The following is a 25,045-nucleotide window of genomic DNA, read 5'->3' on the forward strand; positions in this document are numbered from 1 at the left end:
ACCACCTAGACTATGTCACTGTTCCTTCAGAGGAAAACTTAAGTTTACTTAAAAATTTCACAATTAAATTCTATTAATCTATTCATGACAAACGTTATATCACTGGGATGCCTCTAGAATACACATTTCATCTGTTTATTACAATATAAATGGTGTATAGACCAGTAGAGATACACAGATATATCGGGCAATAATCGGTATCGGTCGCTATTTTAAAAACAGCCGATGATCAGTGCCGATATATCCTGTCAATCAAAAGAGGACAGGAAAATGCAATGAATTAGTGCTCTGTACATAGAAAATGTTAAGAAACATCACCAGTTTGATGTTCAACATTAATAGTCATTATATAAATTAATAATATTCAGAAAGTTTATGCTTTCACATGCCAAATGTCTTTTTTTTCTGAAACCAACTTTAGGTCTTCTGAAGCATTTATAAAATGACATCCATTTAAGTTCAGATTTTCGTGTGTATTATCAATGCATTCATGAACAGTTAAATGGTTAAATAAAGTGTCTGAGGATCACCACTTGCCCGATGAAGCATTTGGGTCCTGGAGCGAACCCAAATAAAAGCCCCTGATCCATATTCTATCATACTGTTATTTAAGCATATTTCCTCCAGCTCTGTGATTACTTTCTACAGTTTGTGCTTGTACTCATTGCAAGACGTCAATATCTGAGAGTCTGTTTTTCAGGTGAACACACCCTATACCTACACACTGATACATACATTGTTCTTTTCTAACAGGGTGCAGACGGAGTGAGAGGACTGAAAGGTAGCAAGGGAGAGAAGGTGAGAGAGAGAAAATAATCTGCTTGCTTTCTAATAAAAAAGCGAAGTGAGAAGTCGACACATTCACTTATCAGTGTGGAGATAAGGCCCGGTGATAATGGCATTACATGATATATTATTTTCCGCAAAGGTTCCTCAAATGTATTTATATGTTTACCCGAGTGGGTTTCAAGTTTATTCAATCCAGTTTGTCCATAACAGGGTGAAGACGGTTTCCCGGGGGCCAAGGGTGACATGGGCGTCAAAGGAGACAGAGTGAGTCTTTAATGGTCCATAACAGCCTGAACAAAGTATCATTACAAGTTGCTTTTGTTTAGGGATTTGAACAAACCCCTAACTTTGAATTAAATCTGGCTCATAACCCATCATGCACCATTTGTGTTAGACATGAATAATGGGATTTGTTGAGCTTCGGTGCTGTTGCTTTTCAATGCGGTCAGATTTACAATTTACAAGTGGTGAACGCTAAAGCACACAGAGAAATCATTAGACTTACATGGAACGAAAGACCTGTTACTTTTCTAGGGACCGAATGTTCTTTGACTTGGACCAGTTTTAAGGGTCAAGCATCACTTCTTTTATGGATATAATTTCATAGAATGTGGTTTTATTGCTGATGGATGTGTTTAATTGTCATTGTGTGTGCACATGCTCAGGGTGATAACGGGGCTTCTGGAAACCGTGGTGAAGATGGGCCGGAGGGGCCGAAGGGTCAGTCGGGACCACTGGGAGAGCACGGAGGCCCTGGCATTGCCGGAGAGAAGGTAATGCGTTGCTTCTGTGTTTACACACTACTGGATATTGCATTTATATAATGTTTTCTCATTCGTCGTCTCATCACATCTGCAGGGAAAACTTGGCGTTCCAGGGTTGCCTGGATATCCAGGCAGGCAGGGTTCTAAGGTAAAGCGCCGTCGTCAAAATAACAAGTTGCGTTTACGCTGAAATCTGAGAGCTGTAGGTTACAGTCACGCCACATCAATATTTCGATATGAATTTTTAACCGAGGATGATTAATGGCCATTTAGCGGCTGTTTTATTAATAGCCTATGCGAGGCTACAATTAATATTTGGCTTATTTATGGTAATGGGACTTCAGAGGTTAATTTGTGGTTAATTAAATGTAGAGGTTGATTAATGAAGGGAATGTGGTAATTGATTAGCCTTCGTGTCGGCCCACAGGGATCGGTGGGCTTTCCCGGAACAGCTGGCCTGCCAGGAGAGAAAGGAAAGAGGGTGAGAGGCCTGTGCCACACATTGTACATTGTCTGAGGATCACACACACAACCCGCTGCATGAACCTGCTCATTTTTTCCTTTCCTTGCAGGGTCCTGCCGGACAGTCTGGTCCAGATGGGGAAAGAGGTCCAAATGTAAGTACTGAGCATGCCAGAGACCTCAATAGTTTAACTGCATTCACACGCATAGAGAAACAGCCAATAATAATTGATTGAACCATCATTTTAATTATGCATTCTTGTCAGAGCCGTGCTGCAGTGGGAAATCAAGATCAATAGAGATTTGTTATACGATTTGGTATAGGAGCTTTTCTGTATGACTGAATACTATACTGTCTTTCTATTCTATTTTGCATCAGAGTTAACGCATTCTATGCACTTCTACATGACCCAGAGGTCAAAGGAGTGTTTTGTAATTTGTTTGTTGAGTGTAATTAAAAAATGGGTTTTACCTGCAGGGCTCACGTGGAGGAAGAGGAGCCAGAGGACCAACTGGAAAGGCTGGGGTCAAGGTAAAAAACCCGTCCCTTTGAGATTATATGTAGTCATGTCTAATCTATCGGTACTTGTGTGGAGACTGAATTATGTTATATCAGTCTGCAGGATCTGTAGTGCCAATGAATGACACAATCCAGTACTCAAATGCTGTTTAATTGATTGGATGCTTACATGGAGAGTTCACCCTTTGTGATAATGTAGCCACATGCATGAATAGCAATAATGTTCTATGTATTTCATCATTTATTCAACCTCACGTCATTCCAAACCTGTATGACTTTGTTTCATTGACCTACCCCATTAACTTCCATTGAGTGGACACAAAACCACTGAGACATTTCTCAAAATATTCTCTTTTGTGTCATACATTGAATGACCTGAGGACAAATAAATATAATGCCAAACGGTATATTTTTGAGTCTCCAAACCAATATAATAAATCAGATTTGTGTCTTAATCTTGGATCTGTATTGTAAACACCTGCTTCTACCTATGATGTTAATATTAATCAAACAACAATACTGATGAGAAAAAGAAAAACCTTCACTGCGTTTCATTCATTTCTTTGTTATTAATTACTTGAATAATTCTGTTCTGTTTACTTGAATAATTACTTGAAACACTTCAGGGCTGTATGTCATTGTTTTAATTAAATCACTGCATATTTATGTTAATATTTAATGTTTTAAAAAATGAAGTGTGTTCATATTGTTTTGTGCCATGGTATCAAAATCACCATTAAAAAGAGTAATTTGACTACTATTGGTATAAAATTATACTGACAACTCTAATCATGTGTTTATTCTCATATCAATGTGTTACGTTAAGGGCTCTTCGGGTCATGACGGCACACAGGGTCCCACGGGAGACAGAGTATGTTATTTATTTCATTTTCCTTATATTACACCGTCAAACCACTGGCCTAATATGACATTTCACAATTCTATTCATTGTTGGAGATATATGAATAATAGTGTTTCCACCTTTCTCTGTATTTCAGGGCCCTCAAGGGCCACAGGGACGAGAAGGAGAGGCCGGTCCAAGAGGACCAACTGTAAGTGACTAGTAATTCCAAAAGAAACGTTAACATACGAACAACAGAATATTGAATGTCTTGTTTTGTTTATTAAGGGTCCTCCAGGAAAGGATGGGTTGCCAGGTCATCCAGGTCAGCGCGGCGAGCCGGTGAGTTTTTATGTAATTTTTAAGAATAGTTTTGTTAACACCTAAAAGCTATTTCATAAAACTGAAAGACAGAAACTGAAGACATTTTCAGAGCACTTACATTTAAACCTTTTCACGTAGGGTTTTCAAGGAAAGACTGGTCCTCCTGGCCCAGCTGGAGTCGTTGGACCACAGGCGAGTTGATCCTGCATGAGCATCATCTTTCTGTTTTATGATCCGCTAAATTCCTCTCAATAATGCAACATTTAAGTATATGCTTTGAGCCAATAATGCGATTTCACATGCCTCTCTCAGGGAAAAACTGGAGAGACAGGTCCGATGGGCGAGAGAGGACACCCAGGTGCCCCAGGACCCCCTGGAGAGCATGGTCTTCCCGGGGTTGCTGGCAAAGAGGGAACCAAGGTTCTCAGCATTAGACTAATTTAAGCATTAGATCATCAATATTATCACGAAACAGACCAAACACATTTAGTTACACGCTGCTCATTACACACCTTATGTTTCTGCTCATTCAATATGGATAAAGTTCCCAGCATGAATCATTATGGATGACTGTATTGAATCGTGGAAACAGAGATTCATCTTTGTTCTCTGCTCTCCAGGGAGATCTGGGACCTGCAGGGGTGCCAGGGAAGAGTGGTCCTGCCGGGCGGCGTGGATTCGGAGGAGAAAGAGGCTTACCTGGCACTCCGGTAACATGCATCAGCGTTTCTCATTCAGCCCGCAGAGAGAATCTCTTATAATCCCCATTGCAATGACTGCAGTCTTTACATTGCTGTATAGTTGTTTCGACAAAAATAGATGTATATTTTTAACATGCGTGTGTTCTCATCTCCTTTTTCTTTGTTTGTGGTTTAATAGGGTGCTGCCGGTCTGAAGGGTGGAGAGGGCCCTGCTGGCGTTGCGGGACCAATTGTAAGTGATTTTTCACTGTCCTACATCCGCCTGTTTCCTCACCTTTGCGTTTTCTGCAATTCAGCAGAGGTGTCACACAATATAGTTCACCTAACTAAACCATTGCACTTCAGGGTGCCACAGGAGAGCGAGGCCCTGCAGGCCCAGCAGGTGCCATTGGTCAGCCTGGCCGTCAGGGAGGCATCGGCCCCGCCGGGCCAATGGGAGAGAAGGGCGAGCCGGTGAGTCGATAAAATGCTGTATTTTCCAAAATGAGTACATTACTGCTGTACTAGCTTCTGGAGTAATTACCAATTACCCGTGTTCCTTTTCAGGGTGAGAAAGGTCCTATTGGCCCCGCCGGGCGAGATGGAGAGCAGGGACCTGTGGGATTACCTGGTCCTGCTGGGCCAGCTGGGCCACCTGGAGAGGATGGTGATAAGGTAGAGTCTTTCTGTGTTTATATAGCGGATCTTCATGCTCAAGTAACAAGTTATTTATAGGCTGAGTGTTTTTTCAGGGCGAGACAGGAGGGCCAGGACAAAAAGGCAGCAAAGGAGACAAGGGAGAGGCGGTGAGTATGTCTTCACACTGTCGCTATTGCTGACTATTGCATAAACTTTCATCAGAGGTGTGAAACACTATGTCTTGTCTCTCAGGGCCCCCCAGGGCCAACCGGGATCCAAGGACCCGCTGGGCCGCCAGGATTAACGGTATGTGTGTCTCAATGTAAGCAAGGATGTTTAGAATTATGTGTGTTTACAGCCCGGCGATGATGTCTCTTTTAGGGTCAGGATGGAGAGCCTGGACCGCGGGGACAGCAAGGAATGTTTGGCCCAAAAGGAGATGAAGGACCACGGGGGTTTAAGGGGGCTGATGGACCGACGGGGTTGCAGGTACACAGATGCCCCGGACACATTTGAGAAAACAATCAATACTCAAAAAGCTGGACCTTTTTTTTTCTAAACTTTACATTTGAGTTGTTGCCATGTCATGGTGAACTTTCTCGTAATTTCCAGATATTCTTATCTGAAGAATGACTGCACCACGTTTGCAAAACCTCGGTTTATTCTTTTGCAGATGTTACACCGTTTTCACAGTTTAATGAAAGGGGTAAATCCACCTTAATTCTCCAAAAATGCTTCACAATTTTTATATGTCTTCAGGGAATGCCGGGGCCTCCTGGAGAGAAGGGAGAGAGCGGCCATGTTGGCTCTTTGGTAAGACTGCTCACATGAATGCTGTCCAGCATCACTACTACCATTTGTTATGCTTTTTTTTATAAACCTAACCACAAGTATTGAATTTACGTGACTAACTAATCCCACAAACCTTCCCAGAATGTCTCGTAACAGGACTGAATGTAAAATGAAGGTTAGAGATAACTCCTTGTGAGCCTTTGGCATCATTTATGTGTATGAGTGTCAGGACTGTGTGAGGAGAGAATGACAGGAGAGAGAGAGAGAGAGAGAGAGAGAGAGAGAGAGCGAGCATGGGGTGCTGGTTCAGAAGTGGAAGGCATGACAGCTGCTAATCAGATTACTGTGAGCCGGGGCTGTCTAATGAGCATGCTCCTTTGTGACAGTCTTCTAGCAGCTCCGTCAACCATGAAGGAATGCAAAACAAGATTCTCAACAGTTCCAAACGTTAGCGCGATTAGATGAAGTGCATCAAAACCGAGTGGTAACAAAGCCACAGGACCTCACCGAGAACGTCTCATCCATGTGTGAATGCAAATCCAAATTTTATTGTTTTCCGAGTACCAGTTTGTTGTCAATAGTTCATCCAAAAGAAATTCTGCCATTCTGTCATTGATTTTTTCATGTTGGTCAAAACCTGTGACTGACTGTCTTTTGTAGAAAACATTCGTGAAAACAATGTCTCGTGACATAACAGAACAATAGTTTAATTAAATAATGACTCACTGAATAAAGTATGCTGAATAAAGCACCAAAGCAAAAATGAAGCTTGCTGATCATTTTCCAAGAACGGATTTGTTGAAAACTTCATGTTAAAACACTTTGACAGTAAAATCGATGACATCTTAAATTGCTTATTCTACATCCTGAAGCAAAGTTCTATTCACAACAAAGAAGTTTATGGACGTAACGGAAATCTATAAAATTACAAAAAATACATTTTATAACAAACAGTAAACAGATACACACTAATATTCATGGTTATGTCTCTAAAAAAATCAGCAGTGATTGATTTGATGTTACTTTTATATTTAAATACTATTATAATAAGAACTCCTATGATAGAAAAGACTGCTTCAGATGAGATGCGTAAGAAATTTGTCCAACCAACAAGTGCATTCCGGGACAAATAGCTCACAAATGTCTTGAGATAAAACATGGGAACGTCTTGTGGTGTGGTAACCGTGGTATATTGGCATCACTACCTCAGGGTTTGCATTATGGACCATCGTCAATTATACGTAACGAGTCTGAGCAAACTGGCAGAATATTTGCTTTAAATCACGGACACAAGCGCACCTTCAGAGAAAGCATCCAGCCTATTATAACCCTGACTGGATGATACTTCCAGAAGAAAACCATATTCAGTAAGGATGCCTTGAGGGTGAGTAAAACATGGGGAAATTTTTATTTGGTAGTGAAATATTCCTTTAACGTTAACGTTATACAACTACATTTGAAAATGTTGGGGTTAACTATTGTGTTATTTTTCTCATATCGAGTAAAGGAAAACCGACCAGCGAACTGTACATTCTTTCATGCTTACACTCTTGTGTGCATTAAGTGTTTAAGTGGAGTCATAATATACTATGATAAATTAAATCAACTCAACAGGATATTTATTACATCCCTTTGTGTTCCACAGAAGAAAGTCAAACACATTTCAAACAACGAAAGGAAATAGTAATTCTTGATTGAATCTGTCCTTTTAGCTCCTGTTAATGGATTCTAGGGTATTATGTGGTGTTGTATGTTATCGACATAACACCAGTGCTCCTCACTGTTCATCCTCGCTCCTGTATAGTCCTTCATGCCGGATGCATCGCACAACACTAATATCTCAGCAGAGCCCACGTCCAGCACCTTAACTCTGCTGGCATCGAGTTTTGGCCAGTTTGATTAATAGCATGGGTTCCGCCCCGCACGGCTGTAAAGGGGTCGCCTCAGGAGTTGAGAAATCATTGGCTGAAACAGTAGAACGAAGAAGTCAGATGATCCTCATTAAATCCCAGACACAGAACTCTGAAAGGAAATCAGCTGCCCGTAATAGCCTGTCACATCCTCGTCAGACATGTACAGAAAAACACCCCTCTGACACAGGGAAAGGTGCTGATTGTAGGGAAACGAGATGGAATACAGCTAATGATATGTGGACAATAATCTTTCTTCGTCTCATCAGGGCCCTCCAGGACAGCACGGTCCGCGTGGCCCACCGGGACCCATCGGGGGTGAAGTAAGTGTCATTATGTTTTTACTCCTGTCTGTCATCCCGCTGTGTTGTAGGGGTCTTGTCCGGGACAGTAGATTAGCACTGATTAGTGGCTGTGCTGTGCTTTAGCATCCCAGCACTGCTGAGTAATAAGAAGTGTTTGTTTCACAACTCAAAACGCTTAGCTGTTCATGTGGATCACGCTCAGCAGACAGTACCTCCCCTACAGTCTCCTATTAGGTTGCATACATACACTTAATTTCTCTTTGCTCGGTTTTTCATCTTCCCTGTATCTCTCTCTACCCGCCCCCCTACTGATTTTCAGCTTTCAATTATTAATAAGTCTTGGGATATGATCCCTCCACAAGAGTTATATTTACTTCTCTATGAATGATTAAGGCATATTAGACTATCATCCCTGAGAGAGAGTTATATTTACCTCTATTAATGGCTGCCTTTGAACGTCTCCCATGTGTTAATAATTGGAAAAGTGGAGAAAGGCACAGCAGTGACCCGTACGCTGACGTCCTCCTGGAGATGCATGGGATGATCATGTGCAGAAAAACACATCAGGAGTACGATATCGAGGAAGATGTGCGCCGGTCATCCCACATGGCCAGTACTTAAAGGCACTTAGACTTTATAGTAGCCAGTACAGTTTAGACTCAAACTAGCGAGTGACTTCTAAATACATCCCACTCAGCCAAAAGAAAGAGGAGCAATATGGCGTTTTAGCTTAATAAAATGTGATTACTTACACACGGCGCTCTGTACTCTATAATCTCATCACTGTAATGTCAACAGTCTGCGAGTGGAGGAACCAGCCTTGCATGCATTATGTATGAAACTGACACAGTTTTGTTCTGTGTGGCTAGGGTCCTCAGGGCATACCGGGCGGAGCGGGCCAACCAGGAATGGTGGGAGAAAAGGTAGACCCCTTTCTCGCCATGTTTATGCAATGTGTGATTTATAGTAGCAATTGTGTTTATTTGTTTGAGGATACTGCCTTTTTAAGTACGCAAACGTGTATGTCTACGAATGATAGATGATCTCTTACTCTCTTGCTCTGCTTAGGGTGAAGACGGAGAGGCGGGGAGCCCAGGAAATCCGGGTGAAACTGGCCCCCCTGTACGTACTCGCTCCTTTTTTAAATTTTGGTTGTCATTGGTTTTTCATAGCACATAAATCACTAACTGCCCTCTATTTCAAGGGAGAGAAAGGTGAGGTGGGGGAGAAGGGGGATACTGGCCCCCCTGGTTCTGCAGGATTTCCAGGGATCCGAGGTATCCCCGGAGCGGATGGACCCAAAGGAAACTTGGTGAGTGCTAGTAAGTCTAATACTGTAGCTCAGTAAGAATAAGAGTACGTTTTTACTCTGACATTACTTTCTTCGTCAACAGGGTCCTATTGGATTTCCAGGAGACCAAGGATCCCCTGGAGAGCCAGGTGCTAATGTAAGTGCTCCAGTTAGGCCCTTTATACTATTTCTATCTTGAAGGCATTCTTGATGATAAATTTACATTTGTGCCTTGCATCATAATCATTAGGGTTTGTTTGTAGGGTATTGACGGCGGACCAGGAGCCAAAGGGGATCACGGAGACCATGGTAAAGCTGTAAGTTGGCTTCTAGAGCCTTGTTTTTCAAGTGTTCAGTGATACTGATGCACATTGAAACACATAAAACTCTTTTATGTTCTGTTTTTACAGGGTCCCCCAGGAGCCTCGGGAGAGCCGGGCCCTTCAGGACCACCTGGGCGGAGAGTGAGTTTGCCCAATGTTTTTCTTTAGTCACTGATGTTTGTAGGACTTGAACATTAATCTTTGTTGCTGCCACACAGGGTCATGTAGGTGTGGAGGGAAAAGAAGGAAAGCAGGGAAAGAAGGGGGCAAAGGTGAGATTTTACACATAATGCAAACTTCAATACCGGACATATGTTATGATGTAAACAACTTTCATCTTTCCTCTCTAGGGTTCTGCTGGCTCTGAGGGTCCAATGGGGAAGACAGGGCCTGTGGGACCTCAGGGACGTCCTGGAAATCCAGGTCCAGAGGGGCTGCTGGGTATTCCAGGCCCTGCTGTGAGTCTAAACGCATCTATCCACATCACTGGACTGTAGATAACTGATATCTAACCATTCGATCCAACTGTGCTCGTTACCAACCTTTCTGACCACTTAATCTATCTTAAATTGATCACTCTACTTGCTGCGTCTACAGGGGGAGCAAGGGTTAAATGGACCCCCGGGGCAAACAGGACCACCCGGACCTATGGTAGGGTTTTTGCCGCTATTTCTCCCTCATATCGATCTACAACTGTATCAAATACAGCTTTAAGAGAAGAAGACAAATGATTTACGGCCTGCAACAAATTCGGCCTCCCAATGAAATTGAACTGACTGTTTAATGGGCTTTTATTTTATATAGGGGCCAGGTGGATTACCCGGACTCAAAGGAGATCCTGGCCTGAAAGGAGATAAGGTATGAGAGAATCATAAATTCAGTGTGAGGTATCATTACCTGACTGCATCATGCATGTGTGCTCTTTATATAAGTCCAAAACAATATACATCCTGCCATAGCCGTATGTAATAGGTTGACACTAACAATTACACGGTTACTAAAGTAAACTGCATAACATTAGAAAATAACAAAATTTTGTCACATTGTGATGATTCAATGCTCTGGATGTAAATCTCTGCTGTTTTTCGTGCTGTCCAGGGTCATGGTGGACTGATCGGACTAATAGGACCTCCAGGAGAGATGGGAGAGAAGGGCGATCGAGGCTTGCCAGGACTTCAGGGAGTGCAGGGTCCCAAAGGAGATGGCGTATGTGTAACTGTATACTATATGTCAAATGTATATGTGACCCTGGATGTTCTGGAAAGCTGAATACATCAGCTTCCCATTGATGCATGGTTTGTTAGGATAGGACAATATTTGTTCGAGATAGAACTATTTGAAAATCTGGAATGTGAGGTTGCAAAAAATGTTTTAATATTGAGACAAATCAGAGGCATTGTAGCAGGCAGTTGCTTAGAAGAAAATGGTTTGTATTAACACTCTTTATTGACTTTTCCGCCGTCAGACTTTACTTCGAGCATGCAAAATTCCTTCAGAAGGTGGTACGTAAATGGACAGGAGCGATTCCTACATTTTTTTAACATTTCTGTACCGAGAGGTCACGCTGTGACGTTTTGATCTTCTGTTGCTCTTGCGCACTCATGTGATGCGAATTCTCAGGTCAGAGTTCACCAAAATTTAAATATCTTCGGACGGGTGTGATGCATTTGCATGCGTATGAATGGAAGTCAATGGAACGAAAATTCAAGTGTGACTGCTACATCCGCTAACAAAAATAATAAAAATACTAATGATTTTTGGCATAAAATAAAAATCTATAATTTTGGCCCATACAATGTATTGTTGGCTACAAATACCCGTGCTACTTATGAATAGTTTTGTTATCCAGGGTCACATTCAGTATAAAATATACTGTATATTATAAACTATATAATGTATATGAAGAGTTTGGTTCCAAAATGACACAACTTTAAAGTATTTCAAAAATCATGTTTTTTTTTATTGTGCATTCCACCAATTAATATCAATCAAACTGCAGTTAGTTTGTTTTGATTTAAGCCATAATTACTAAAAGAAATACAGCTAACTAACACAATTAAACATGATAACATAATTTCATCTAATCTAATTTTGGAACCTAACTCTTCGTGTGTATATATATATATGTATATCTATATAGGTTTTCCAGTAGGGGGACATTAAAAAAATAATTTAGAAAATAGTTTCTGTTCCTTGATTCTGATTGGTTGTGCTAAGCCGTTGTAAAATTCCTAAAAACATACGGCTGTCTGCACCAGTTGTGGTGCTAGGGGTGGGCTAAGAGGCTTGAAGCCCCAAATTTTTTTGTACATTGCCATGTACGAATCACTAAGGGGCCGTTAACATTTTGCATAGTTTGTGTGTCTACCCATGGGCAAAAGTGAATGAGTCCATTTAGAGTGTAAAAACAACCGAACTCTCCCTGCAGGTTCTGTGGCATACTGAGTAAGATGCGTGACAAATAGTACTGAGTGCAAGATCAAATCCACATTTTGCCGAACTACATCCCCATCAAAAATCAGATCAAACAGGCATTTATTTTCAACTAAATGAAGGAAATATTTAAAAATGGCTCACAGTTGTTTATAATAACGTGTATGGTGAGATTAAGGGTAGAGAGGTCTTTTCAGATCATCTATTTAATAATTTTAATACAAATAATAATTTACATTCTTATTATTATTGTATAATGTATATTGTACAACATTACTTGTTCAACTTGCTGTTTCAAAACAGAATAAACGGTTTAATTTATATGTGCTCGTCAATATCAAAAGTGAGGTGGGCCAAACAAATGAAAGAAATCGGGATTTGCAACGGACAGAAGCCGAGGTTAAGGTCATCTTTAACTGTGAAAGAGCCAGCTCTATGTTAAGTAGCTAAATGTTTAATGCTCGATAACAGTTTTATCATAGAAATGTTAGGGCCGTTCACATGTTACGTCGCTTACGTTTACGTTTTCTTTTTTTGTTTAAGTTATATTATAGGAGCTTTTTGCCTTTATTTGATAGGACAGTGGAGAAAAGACAGGAAAGCTTTGGTTACAGACAGGGTAGTGTGGCCAGCAATAGACCCCTGAGACGGGAAACTATATTTCAGCAAACTAACCACACGGTTATTGGCGCCGACGCTTCCTCACTCTTTCTGCCACTTGTGAGTTTGCGCTCCCTTGGGCTTTGTCGCTTCTATTTGAGCGCGATTGACGTGCATTAACATTTTAATAACAAACATGAGTAAACAACCGATGTCCAGTAATGCGCAACGCGGCCTCGAACAGATGGAGGTTTTTGCATATGGGCCCAGACCTGACCACTGTATTCGAACACATATGTGGAGATCTCTAGGCTAAATCCCGGATATCCACTCACCTTAGAACCGTCCCTGGACTGCACCACTGTGTGTTGCTGCGCATGTGCTCCTTGGCAACCACTTTGTGATATCTGTTTCTGAGGAAAGGCAGAGCAATAATTTATTTTATTTCTTGTTTTTTATTATAATTTTTATTATTATTATTATTACATTTTATTTTTTGTGTTTTATGAAACCTTGCTCCATATATGGAATAACCATTTAATAAAAGGAATAAGCCCATGAAGCCCTGGTTTACACTCATTTTATAACAGTGTTTTAACAACAAAGCTTTAACAACAGACCCTTAGCTATTATAAACTCATTATAAACCAAGGCTTCTTGGGGCGTATTGATTTAAATTTCAATAAATATTTATTCAGTTAGAACTTCAAAGTCACAGCAGCAGAAATTGTTGATGTATAAGTCCATGCAATATCTGGAGAATTCAGGTTGATTTGGACACTTTTTACTACAGTATGTAAAAAGAATGTCACAATCAGCCTGAATTTACCTTACAATAAATTAAAATGACATTGATGGAAATATTCATTTCTTTTCTCAAAAAAACTAGAGCGACAGTATGTCACATTCTCTAGAAACCCAGTAAAAACAAGGGGCAATAAAAATAGATTTTTAGCTATTGACGTGATATTTTCTGGGTTTGTTTTATACTAGTTTTTCTTTTATCACCAGTAGTTTATCTCTTTGCGGTAAGATCAGGGGTTACATTAATGGTGATTTTAACATATACGTTCAACATTATTTTCTACTCTTGCTTAATGTAAATGTTTAATGGTGCTGTTATACTTGTGCACATTTCTTATGCCAAAAGAGAATACGTTGATTTTTGTTGTACTTTGTGATTTATGAGGGAAAATGTATCTTATTTGATGATGATGTTATGGAATCTCTCTTAGGGTGTTTCTGGTTCCTCCGGTCCTACCGGCCCACCTGGACCCCCTGGATTAGCTGTGAGTTTTCTATTGTAACTTTATCACTTGTTTAATGCTCAACTTTGTTGTGTAACAAAAGTTGTTTTTAAAGGTACCCACTATAAAGTTTAGCTGAGCTCATAATGCCTGTTTTTCATCTCTGTTGTTTTCTTGCTCACTTCTTAGGGTTCCCTTGGCGAGAAAGGATCTAAAGGAGATGAGGTCTGGTATATTTTTTCATTGCAATCGTCATCTATTCATCCTCTCTGTGATGTTTATGTTTATACAGTATGTATTCGTATTGGATGTGTATTAAAGTTATTGTAGTTGTTATGATCCGGTGTTATGAACCGAACTGAGAGACCTTGACAGTGCAATCCTGCTACATCTATAGATAATCCCTCTGAATGAATTACCATATAAAGCGCTGAGTCGGCTTTGGCCTTTGGAAGAAATGTCAATTTCAGAGATGCCTGACCAAAGTGTTTCCGTTTCTGACATCCACAGGGAGCCATCGGCCCGAGAGGAGATACAGGACCTGCCGGACCTCCCGGACCACCTGTGAGTTATCATAGTCTCTCCTTGCATTTCTCTCCATCTTTTTCCTTATCATATGCCTCTCATGTCTGCTCACGTCCCATCGCTCTGTACCTCTAGGGCCTGCCAGCAACCATGATCGAGCCCTTGCCGATCAGAGAGGGACGAAAAAAGCGAAGGAGACACTCAAACAGACAGGCCGCCAGGGCCATAGCAGAGCAGGAGGAGGAGGAAGCAGTTCAATTCAACATGGAAGACTTTCTACAGGCGGATGAACCTCTGGATGATCCCGAGGGCATGGAGGAGGTGTTTGCTTCACTTAACTCCATGAAAACAGAAGTGGAGCTCATGAGAAAACCACTCGGCACTTTCGAGAGTCCCGCCCGCACCTGCAAGGAGCTGATGTTGTGTCATCCAGAATACAAAGATGGTGAGGAGGCTTATTGTTACACTAACACAATCTTGTATTTTAACAAATCGTAATGAATGGGTGGGTGTCTATTAAAGAGTGATTTATTTCTTATCAACCAGCAGAAAACTGCCATTGTTGGGTATTTATTGTCTGAAATTAAGATTTTAATAGTGGACTCCAGTTCAAGAAATTCATGTTTAAAGCTAGGGCTGCCACAATATACAGTGATATTCAAAGCCACAGTTGTCGATACAGTGTTACTTTTACAGACATGACAATATCGTAAATAATTTAGCACTCGTTTAAACTTTTGCCTTAAGAGCCACAATTTTTACAAACGTTCTCAGCCCCACTACACACATATTTTGAGTGCAATTAATCGGCCAAAATAAACCGAATCTGGGCTTTCACACACTGGCCTCTGGGCTTTCACACACTTTTTTTATCCGCTAATTTCATTATAAAATCTGACACTGTTGCTATTAGCGTTCTGTTTTTGCAACTGTTATAACGCGAAATGTCTCCAAGTGAGAGAGATGAACTGACAATCGGCCTCGTCCTGGACGTTTGCAGTTATGGTAAGGGACGTAACATTTCCGCCACATGCTTGAGGTATTCAGCCAATCACAACAGGGTTTTTTTCAATCTTAAAACATGTGAACACATTGTATTACACCAAAAACACAAGTAAATCTTGTTTTAATCATGTCATATGACTCTTTAGTAAATAGACTAAATGTAATTTTGTAGTAAATATCGATATTCCAATGCTATCAGTCAATTATGTCTATAATTTTATGCATCCTCTTCTTGGTTAATGAATGAACATCAAAATATGAGGGTATGGAGGTAGAGAACGAATCAGAATCATCGTAGCTCTTAAGGCAAAATATTAAAAAGGTGCAAAACCACCACCGTGCTATTACTTTTACAGATAACCTTAATGTATTATTTTAAATATTAACTTTTGTGTTAACAAAGTATTAATAATCATGGTTATATATTTGTGATTAGTATATTGTGATTTGCATATATGTTGCATTATAGTGTTGTGGAACCTAAAATCACTTGGGCTTGGGTGTGTTTTAATATCAGTCATTTAGCATGTATTGGCCATATCAAAAAAAATAATTCTGCCCAAAAAATCTCTTATTTATACTTGCCTCTGCATATTAAGATGAAATAGTAAAAGTATTTGACTATCTGCTTGATCAGTTTTACGATATCCTGTAATCCTCCCAGGTGAATATTGGATTGACCCAAACCAAGGCTGCCACCGAGACGGCATCAGGGTGTTTTGCAACTTCACCTCAGAGGGAGAGACCTGCCTTCACCCTGAGAAACGATTTGAAATGGTGAATGCTACAGCACACTCAGATAAACTACACACGTCTTCCTGCAGTCTCAGTTCAACAGGCTTTCTAGAGTTTGGAGGAAAACATGTCTGATCTGTCTCTTCATCTCTCTGTACAGGTGAAGTTGGCCGCTTGGAACAAAGAAAAACCGGGCAGTTGGTACAGCCAGTATAGAAAGGGCAAGCAGGTGCTGTTCTCTTCAAACGCTATCCTCTCATTTTTGCAGTTTGACTGTTAACATTCATGCACAACTACGTTTAGATATAGATATGTTTATTGTGTGGAAGTTATTCTTGAAATTCTTTATGGTAGATCAACAAAACTGCTCGTTTTTATTAGCATCTTTGTGTCTGTGATGCTCTGCCTGGTGCAATAAATGAACCGGTTGTTTTACTCTCAAATAAGCAGTGACAAATGTTAAAAGTGATTTTTCTAAACGGTCAAGAAATCTGGTGAGACAATTCAATGAGCGTGTGTCTACAGTATGATGAAATTAAAGAAATAAGTGATGCGTCTGGTCTAGAAAAAAAATCATTTTAAATGCAGCTCTATGTGAGATGCCTCGGGCCAAACTCTCTTGGGTGCATATTGGCGACCTCCATCCGTCTTGACTCATTAAATGATGGGTGAGCTCAACAGCTAAGGCCCGTTTCAGTTGGAGCTCAATGGCAAGGTGTGACGTGTGACCTTGTTACTGAGATTGGGTCAGACGGTTGTCACTCTCTCCTGCCTTCATTAGAAATAACACTCTCGGCAAGGTTGCAAAGGTGGCGTGTATGTTGCGCAATGTGTGTCCGCAAAATCACCTTAGATTAACTTGAGTGTTTCTCACCCCTGATTCTCTCCAATGTTGCAGTTCTCATACATTGACGTGCATGGAAACCCAGTGCCTGTGGTCCAGCTGACCTTCCTGAAGCTTTTGAGCGCCACAGCCAGGCAGACCTTCAACTACACCTGCCAGAACTCCATCGGCTGGTACGATCTGACGAGCCACGGCCACCAGTATGCCGTACGGTTCCGAGGCAGCAACGACGAGGAGATGACGCAAGCCAAATCCCCCTTCATCACATCACTGTATGATGGTTGTCAGGTAAAATGACTTCTTGCTGATCGCTGTTCCTGTAGATTTGGTGGTAGAGCATTATGGTAGCGGTGCAAAGTCTAGGTTTGAATGCAAGGGAAAGTGTTAAAATGTCAGACCTCTGAGGCTTTTGTTACTTTTGACACAAAATTTTCACTTTTTTTTTTTAACATCATGGGAATGGTAACTTGGTGACTTTTGTGGCATTTTGCTACAGTATGTGAACCCAAAAATGAATAATGGATGTGATCTGAAAAGGGTAAATGATTCTAAAAAAGTCAAAGAAGTGACATTTTTACTCCTGACTGTAAATTTTTATAGATAATTAATGGGAATAGAAAAACATATGATATAATATGAATAAAGGCAAAACAAAACAGAATATGAATTTAGTTATATTACATGATATTGTATTATATTATACTATATTATATTATATATTAATGAGAAAATAGCTACATATTTTTCACAATAATTACAATTATTGCATAAATATGACATAAAACTACAATATATCCTAATAATCTGAAATATAAAAGGGAAAATAAATGCATTACATTGATGTTACTGAATACAAGTTAGATTTTAACTGTTGTACTCATATGACAAATGTATATGGACACCCCCTTCACCCTTATATCCAGGTAAAGACAAATCTTAATGCGTCACAATAAAGTGACATTCTAGAGAAGTGTGGGCTTTCAACTTCCAGCATGACAATGCTCCTGTGCACAAAGCAATGTCCTCAAAGAAAATCATTATTATGCAATGTGGGAAAAGACATCCGATGTCGGGCTGGGACGTTTTCAGGAATATAAAAAAAATGATCTGCAGTATCAATGTACATTTCCCACCAGTCATGTGTAAACTATGGCATGCAAGGTTTTTTTATGCAACGTTATCGTGAGATGGCAGAGCATACCGTCTGGAACACCGTGAGTTATCCCCGGTCCACTGCTCATGCGAGCCGCCTCCACCCCTGGATACATGGGATGATCAAAAGTTCAGACACTATGCCCACGATAAACAATGTAAAACGTGCTTCAATACTTACTAGTTGTTGTCCACGAATGTTTGCTAGCGTCCTTGACCTTGTGTATAATGTTGCTCTTAGCGCTCCTTTATTCAAATGTTTTTTATAGACTTGAACACTAGGGACATTTCTTTGTTATTATTAGAGTCTACCACTGTAAAGCAACTTTTACTTGTAATACTTGACTGTTGTGCTTTTATTTTCATCACCTTACTTTGAACTCGTTTACTCCGAATTCCGTTCCTGAAAGTCTTCGCGCTCAGCCGAATTGTAACTTTTGTTACATACAAGGTATGAGCGAAATAATAACGGCGTTGGAATGGGCTTGAACCCAGCTTCCATGTGGTCGCATCACAATGACTGAATTTTGTGTGGCCTGCACAAAAAGCTCAGACCTGAACACCTTTGGGATGAATTGAAATGCAGACTGTGAGCCGACCCCATCGCCCCACATGAGTGTCTGACCTCACTGATGCTCGTGTGTCTGAATAGGAGCAAATGCCCACAGCCATGTTCCAACTTGTGGATAGCCTTCTTAGAACAGTGAAACTGTTATAGCAAGACACTGGTTTTAAAATGAAATACTCAAAAAGCATCTACTCCATGACTGTGATGTTTGGGCATCCACATACATCAGTCATATCATTTATTTAATGAAAGAGAGAAAAAGCACTCAGACTTGGTTTCTTGCAGTTTTAATGAATCCCCCAATTAACCGCATGAGGAACTAAAAACAATCTAAAATACAATTATAAAATAGCACCAAAATAAACCTGTTTCAGCAGCAGTTTAATGCATTATCCAGTAGCAAAGCCTCGCAGGGATACACTCGGCAGTTCATCCCGAAGCAAAAATAAGCTATAAAACGCAAAGTATTCTTTCAGCTCTAATCTATTATTTTTCTCACAGACACGCAAGGGTCAAGAAAGGACAGTGCTGCAGATCGACTCGCCACGATCAGAGCTTCTTCCCATCATAGATGTGGCCGTGTCAGACTTTGGGAATAACAACCAGAAGTTCGGATTCCATGTCGGACCAGTCTGTTTTACTGGATAACACCATACACCTCATCACTTCAGGATTTACCAACTGAAGAATCAAGAGCAATATTTATTATGTAATATGTTAAGTGGTGGGTTTGTGACTTTCAAACAACTGATGGACTATAAACCCACATACCTATTCAAGTGCCAGCCTCTGTGCACATTTCTCAAAGGGAACTCTTTCATCTTTTTTCTTTTATGATTGTTATTTTTTGTCTCGCTTTATACTCCGCTTACCTGTGGATTAAAATGAGGCGTGAACCCACTACAGTTCAAAGAACTGTTTCAAGCCGAACCTGACGTCGGAAAACAACCCTTTTTTTGTGCTCGTCTTTTATCTGTGCTACAGACCTTTTTTAGCCCAAAGCGCAGTTGTTGAATTCGCCGTCTGTGCCACGCATATCTTGTTTATGTGATAGCTCTGATTTTAAATTAATTTGCCACTTGAGGGATTCGGCTTCACCTCTGAAGAGTAAATATTCAAAACCACGTTTTCCAGCCTGGTTTGAAATGCGATGTTAGCCTAAGAGAAGTTATACCTCTTTACCAGTTTTGAGAAGAAAATACCACCCCGCGAATATTCCACGTCGTATCAAACTCGCAGTGTTATTCATCTTTAATCACTGTATGCTCATACATAAACAATGTTAAATAAGGCCGCAGCTTTTCAAAACGCAAAGCGCTTCGTGTGCATGACTCAAATGGAGCCCAGCTGCTTATTAATATGTAAAGTAGTCCGCTCACTTATAAGCTGCTTGTCTTGTTAGCGGGCCGCCTAGTATGTTTGCTTGTCAGTGATCCATGTTTCCATGGTGCTAGTGTACAGCTGAATTGCTTTATACGTGTTTGGTGATGAATGAGAATTAAATTGTTGGATGTGAGCGAGTGATGTCAGACTGAAGAGCCTACCCCCCAAAAAACTGCTTTGCTTGTCCTAGATGCCACCCACCCGTCACGTGATGGTTTTAGGGGACTGGTCAGGTCAACTAAGATCAGCAAATCATTTTGTCTGCAGGGATTTACTAAATAACACTTGTTTAATATGAACTCATATGAATTCACAATCAGTTTGAGATCCTGGTTGTCAACCTCGGACTGTCTGTAATGCTGTTTTGCTGTGTACATGTGTTGATACGTTGTCTTGTTTGCTATGTTCAGAATGTGCTATACTGTGGTGCTAAAGAGATTTGTTTGTGTTGCCCTTGTATTGTCAATTTGTTTTCTCAGGGGACAGGTCAAGGGAGGACACATGTGGTGCTTAACAGTAAAACAAACCTATAGAGAAAAATACTATCAGAAAGAAAGAAATATGGTGCTTATCTAGTGTTAACCGATAGTTTTCAAAGACCAAATACAGAAGCACAGTTTACATCTTTTTTAAGGAAACAAAACATGTTTCAAGAATCCCTCCCAGCTTGACCTCTGAGCTCTGTTGTGTATAGTGTCTGTGCTACCAATTTTTACATAGTGTACAGTTATTCTAATGTATGAATGAGAACAATAATCTGTCGCTTGACGGTTTTATTTGTGAATTAAAAGATTTTAAAAGAGACCTTTCCATTGTCTTGAGAGTGCAAGTCATTTCTGGAGAGGTTCAGAGGAACGGTGATGTCTTGTCTAAAAGCAACAGACAAGCTTGTCTCTTCATTAGCCACAGTTTCTCGCTCTCTCTGCGCTTGTAATCAACATCACTTCCTACCTCACAGATGTAATCAACTCTGATTCACTCCCCAGTTCATTTATTTCAATTAACTTTTGTTTCCGTCCCCAGGAGAAGGAACCGAGCGCAGAAGAGGAAGCAGACAGCCCTTTATGTGTACGTGTGCGTAAATAATGAAATGACTCTGGATTAGAAAGTGAGCCAAGGAGAATTAACCATATCTGCGGAGGGACACAATGAAATAAGGGAGGGAATTGGCAAACCTGCTCACCTCCCCTTCGTTCGTCCCCGTCTGCGGCTTGTTTTGCTAATGCGCTGTTCTTTTCTCCTCTCAACCTCTGCAATTATTTATGAGCGCGCGAACGATGGAAACCAGGAAGAAATACCGGCTCTCCTCTTGAAAGTGAATAAATTGCCTTCTTGCTGTTGGCACAACAAGCGCGTCTAGATTCACCTTATTATCGCATTTGAACTACAACAGATATTCAGAAGTGAAATGCAATCTCTCACCTGTGACTGCAAATAACAGATGTGGGATGTTTTTCCACTCTTAAAAATGTATGTCTTGCTCAATCGTCGTGCTTGAAATGTAATCTTCGCAAGTATGCAAAGAGACTTTTTCTGATCAAGCACTCAATATTTGGTTTAAAAGTGAAAGTTCACCCAAAAAGTTTCATTCTGACATCTCATGTCTTTTCAAACCTGTATTTCTTTCTTCTGCAGAACACGAAAGTAGATATTTTGAAGGATGTTGGTAACTGAGCAATGCAGGCCCCCATTCACTTCTATTGTATAGACATAAAATCAATGCGCGAATGGGGGCCAGTTACAGACATTCTTCAAATCTCTTCTTTTGTGTTCTGCAGAAGAAAGAAGGTCATACAGGTTTGTAATGACAAGTATGAGTAAATCCTGACAGAATTAACATTTTTGGGTGAACTATCACTTTAAGTCGTCTATTTATACAGTACACTGAGAAGTCTACATCCGGGCACATTATCTTCTGCCTATTTATGTTCATTTCATGTTTTAAATTAGACATTTACGCAGACTTGCATTTACTAACCTCCCATTTGTTCATATATCGTTCACACGCCATCCGACTGCTCTCACTCTGTCCTTTCTCCTCGTCTCTTAGGGATAAAAAGGCCACTTATCCTCATGGGACACTTCTCAAGGTCAGCATCAATGAAAAAAAAGAAAGATTTTCTCCTCTTTTAGCTTCCCTCATTCCAATCAAATTTTAACCATCTTAAACGCTCCGCCAGCAAAGGTCACTCCCCGCAGCTGATGGAGAATAGCGATGAAGTGTAGGTGCCTCTTCACACGCGACATTGCACTGACTCTGAATGCGAGCGGTGCCATGTTTCAGCACAGGCTGACTGCTGGCCTGTTCCTTACGTCGTAAAAACGCTGATTTACATTGCTGATGTTCAGAGACCTCTGGCTCAGAAGCATCGAGACAGTCAATATTGTTGTTATGTCTCCACATCTAATTCTGTTATCATGTGGCCTCTTGGTGACGTCGTGTGATCTGATAGAGTAATTGAGTAAACAGATCCTTTAGTACAAGTTCAGCCAATGTGCTTTAGTGTTTCTAGACCATTAATTGTCCCACAACTCTGGTTGCAATATTAAGATACTGTATGTAAAATAAGATCATTGAATTACAATTTTACAATATTTCAATTGGAATTATTTAATATATTAATTTACAGCATTGTGAATGTTTTTGTATATTTTATGAAGTAAACGTGCCTGTCCCAAACTTTGTAAGAACTGCGGTGAGAACTTAAATGAAAAAAGGCTTTCATAATGAAGTTTTATCAAAGATAAACAAGTCTAGTTTCTATGGAAACAGAAATTACCACATGAGCACATTGATGACAGATTAGGACACTTCATACCTCTCCCAAGATCCCAAAAATATAAGGGAAATATCCTCTTTTCTTTGACATTATGTATTTTGTGACCTTACCATACAGTTTAGTAATTCTGTTTGAACTTCACTTTGAAAATAACTGTATATTACTGTTTCATTCATGTATGTTAAGACGCTAAGAGTCAAAACGAATGTAGTAGAACTTAATAGCTACCAATTAAGCCGAGCTGACACCATGGGACTGTGAGACTACTTGAATTGCTATGGCGCTTACACTACACAACAAGGCTTCTTGTCATCCTTCATCTTCTTGTTGTAGCGGCTCGCACACTACACAACGCAGACAAAGTGCACTAACAAACAAGACTTTGGTCAAGGACCAGCAGCGAAAACATCTTCCACATCGTGAACACTTCTAGTTGGAAGGCGGATGGCAAATGAGTTGGTGGTGCTGTCACACCATCCACTGGAATGGAGCGTGAAACATTGAAGGGTTTTCAGTGTTTTCTAGATTCCATTATACAGACTTGTTGCTTTAGGATAGTTTAAAATAGCTTTTAGTCTGTTATACTATCCATTTAACACGCTGTGTTATGTTAATGAGTACATGCCAGCAGTATTGGTTTCCTCCACGCAAACCTTCTGCGCTGTGATTGGCTGGATTAGAACCCCAGTGTCACACACAACCGAGATCACAATATCAAACAGGTTTGAAAATATCGTAGCGTCTGGGATAGCTCGAGACCAGTCCAGATCAAGTTGCATACCTGCTTATACTTAACGAACTCCAGTGACTCCGGTTTTGTCGCAGACCTTGGAAATCTGTCTGCGACAGCTAGATCCGGCCAAAAATCACATAGCGTGATCTTGTCATTAGCTTCTATTTTAACAAAAAATTCATTTCCGTAACATGTCTTAACCGCAGCACATGTTGAAGGTTTCCTGTATATTAAATTACAATTATGAAAATAAATATGTTTCAGATTAAAATCTGAATGACTGCAATTTTGTTGACCCTATTATATGTATTTCAGATCTCTGATGATTAAAATAAATACACAGGGTTTTTTATTTTATTTTGGACAGTCAAAAGTGTCCTCAGTTGCAGAAACACCCATATGCACTGTAAAGAACGTTACCTGGTTGAGTTCATTTAACTTAAAAATATGAGTCAACACAACCAGTTTGCATCAAATTCATTGAGTTAACTACATTTTTGGGAACATAGAAGCAGATACATTGAGAAATGTCTAAGAAGTTTTGCGTTTCATATAATTTAATGGGAGCCAGTGTTGTTTGGTTACCAACATTCTTTTAAAATGTCTTCTTTTGTGTTCTGCATAAGTAAAAGTCATACAGGTTAAGAATAACATGAAGGTGATGGGATAATTTCGTTTTGGGTGAAATATCTCTTTAAAAAGGTCATACCTGTTAGCATGACCCAACTAAGTAAATACTTCCATAATTCTGTAGATGTTGTGCTCAAATTCTTTTGTAAGGAGCTTTAAAAGCATGGAACAGACTGCTACCCATCACAGTAGTTGCTATCATAGGTCTTGCTATTAAAGACTGTTTACTCGTGGTTTTGATTGGGCAATCGTTGTCTTGATGTTTTTTTCTAAGACTCATTAGTCACATGGCATCTGGTGACGGGCTTAAAAACTCTGAGCACAGATGGCAGATTTCAAATTGTGTACTTTGAGAACTTAAATGAAGTCATTGTCATTCTTTTCAGGGCAAAATAGCTGCGCTGTTACTGCCCACGGAATGCATGCAGCAAATTGAATTTGCTTGCAACTGAGATGCGAGCATGTTCAGTATGTTTTCTGGCCATCATGGCAGCAGTAATTCATCAAAAAGGGATCAAATGATGGAGAAGAGCGTTATAAACCAAGCATACAGTAAATCCAGACGTGTGCAGTGGTCGAGCGCACTTTCAGCATTTTAAAGAGCTGATTCAGGTGCTTGGATTGCAGTGTTGTTCTTCTACACCCCCCAGTCAAATTTGCCATACTGTTATGATCTGCAACATTCTCCATTACTTATCACTCATAATTGCACTATTCCATTTGCCCTCGGAGGAAATGACGGCCTTTAAATTTCATGTGAATGAGATTTC

At 40.2% G+C, this 25,045-nt stretch overlaps 1 protein-coding gene across 1 annotated transcript in view; it reads left to right on the forward strand.

Annotated features, from left to right (window-relative positions):
* Positions 1–20,942, forward strand: part of col5a3a (collagen, type V, alpha 3a) — a 55,699-nt gene extending 34,757 nt beyond the window's left edge. Inside the window, exons 28-67 of the mRNA XM_079457750.1 lie at positions 754–798; positions 1,000–1,053; positions 1,455–1,562; positions 1,648–1,701; positions 1,981–2,034; positions 2,126–2,170; positions 2,494–2,547; positions 3,362–3,406; positions 3,534–3,587; positions 3,665–3,718; positions 3,839–3,892; positions 4,013–4,120; positions 4,321–4,410; positions 4,580–4,633; positions 4,747–4,854; positions 4,948–5,055; positions 5,133–5,186; positions 5,272–5,325; positions 5,401–5,508; positions 5,779–5,832; positions 7,991–8,044; positions 8,896–8,949; positions 9,095–9,148; positions 9,231–9,338; positions 9,421–9,474; positions 9,581–9,634; positions 9,728–9,781; positions 9,859–9,912; positions 9,991–10,098; positions 10,238–10,291; positions 10,445–10,498; positions 10,739–10,846; positions 13,909–13,962; positions 14,110–14,145; positions 14,431–14,484; positions 14,581–14,890; positions 16,115–16,227; positions 16,346–16,414; positions 17,084–17,317; positions 19,251–20,942. Of these exons, the coding sequence (XP_079313876.1) occupies positions 754–798; positions 1,000–1,053; positions 1,455–1,562; positions 1,648–1,701; positions 1,981–2,034; positions 2,126–2,170; positions 2,494–2,547; positions 3,362–3,406; positions 3,534–3,587; positions 3,665–3,718; positions 3,839–3,892; positions 4,013–4,120; positions 4,321–4,410; positions 4,580–4,633; positions 4,747–4,854; positions 4,948–5,055; positions 5,133–5,186; positions 5,272–5,325; positions 5,401–5,508; positions 5,779–5,832; positions 7,991–8,044; positions 8,896–8,949; positions 9,095–9,148; positions 9,231–9,338; positions 9,421–9,474; positions 9,581–9,634; positions 9,728–9,781; positions 9,859–9,912; positions 9,991–10,098; positions 10,238–10,291; positions 10,445–10,498; positions 10,739–10,846; positions 13,909–13,962; positions 14,110–14,145; positions 14,431–14,484; positions 14,581–14,890; positions 16,115–16,227; positions 16,346–16,414; positions 17,084–17,317; positions 19,251–19,397 (3,186 nt within the window). The 3' untranslated portion in view covers positions 19,398–20,942. The remainder of the gene's footprint in view (positions 1–753; positions 799–999; positions 1,054–1,454; positions 1,563–1,647; positions 1,702–1,980; positions 2,035–2,125; positions 2,171–2,493; positions 2,548–3,361; positions 3,407–3,533; positions 3,588–3,664; positions 3,719–3,838; positions 3,893–4,012; positions 4,121–4,320; positions 4,411–4,579; positions 4,634–4,746; positions 4,855–4,947; positions 5,056–5,132; positions 5,187–5,271; positions 5,326–5,400; positions 5,509–5,778; positions 5,833–7,990; positions 8,045–8,895; positions 8,950–9,094; positions 9,149–9,230; positions 9,339–9,420; positions 9,475–9,580; positions 9,635–9,727; positions 9,782–9,858; positions 9,913–9,990; positions 10,099–10,237; positions 10,292–10,444; positions 10,499–10,738; positions 10,847–13,908; positions 13,963–14,109; positions 14,146–14,430; positions 14,485–14,580; positions 14,891–16,114; positions 16,228–16,345; positions 16,415–17,083; positions 17,318–19,250) is intronic.
* The last annotated feature ends 4,103 nt before the right edge of the window (positions 20,943–25,045 follow it).

The sequence above is a fragment of the Barbatula barbatula genome (genome assembly GCF_947034865.1).
Source record: "Barbatula barbatula genome assembly, chromosome: 5".
Lineage (NCBI taxonomy): Eukaryota > Metazoa > Chordata > Actinopteri > Cypriniformes > Nemacheilidae > Barbatula > Barbatula barbatula.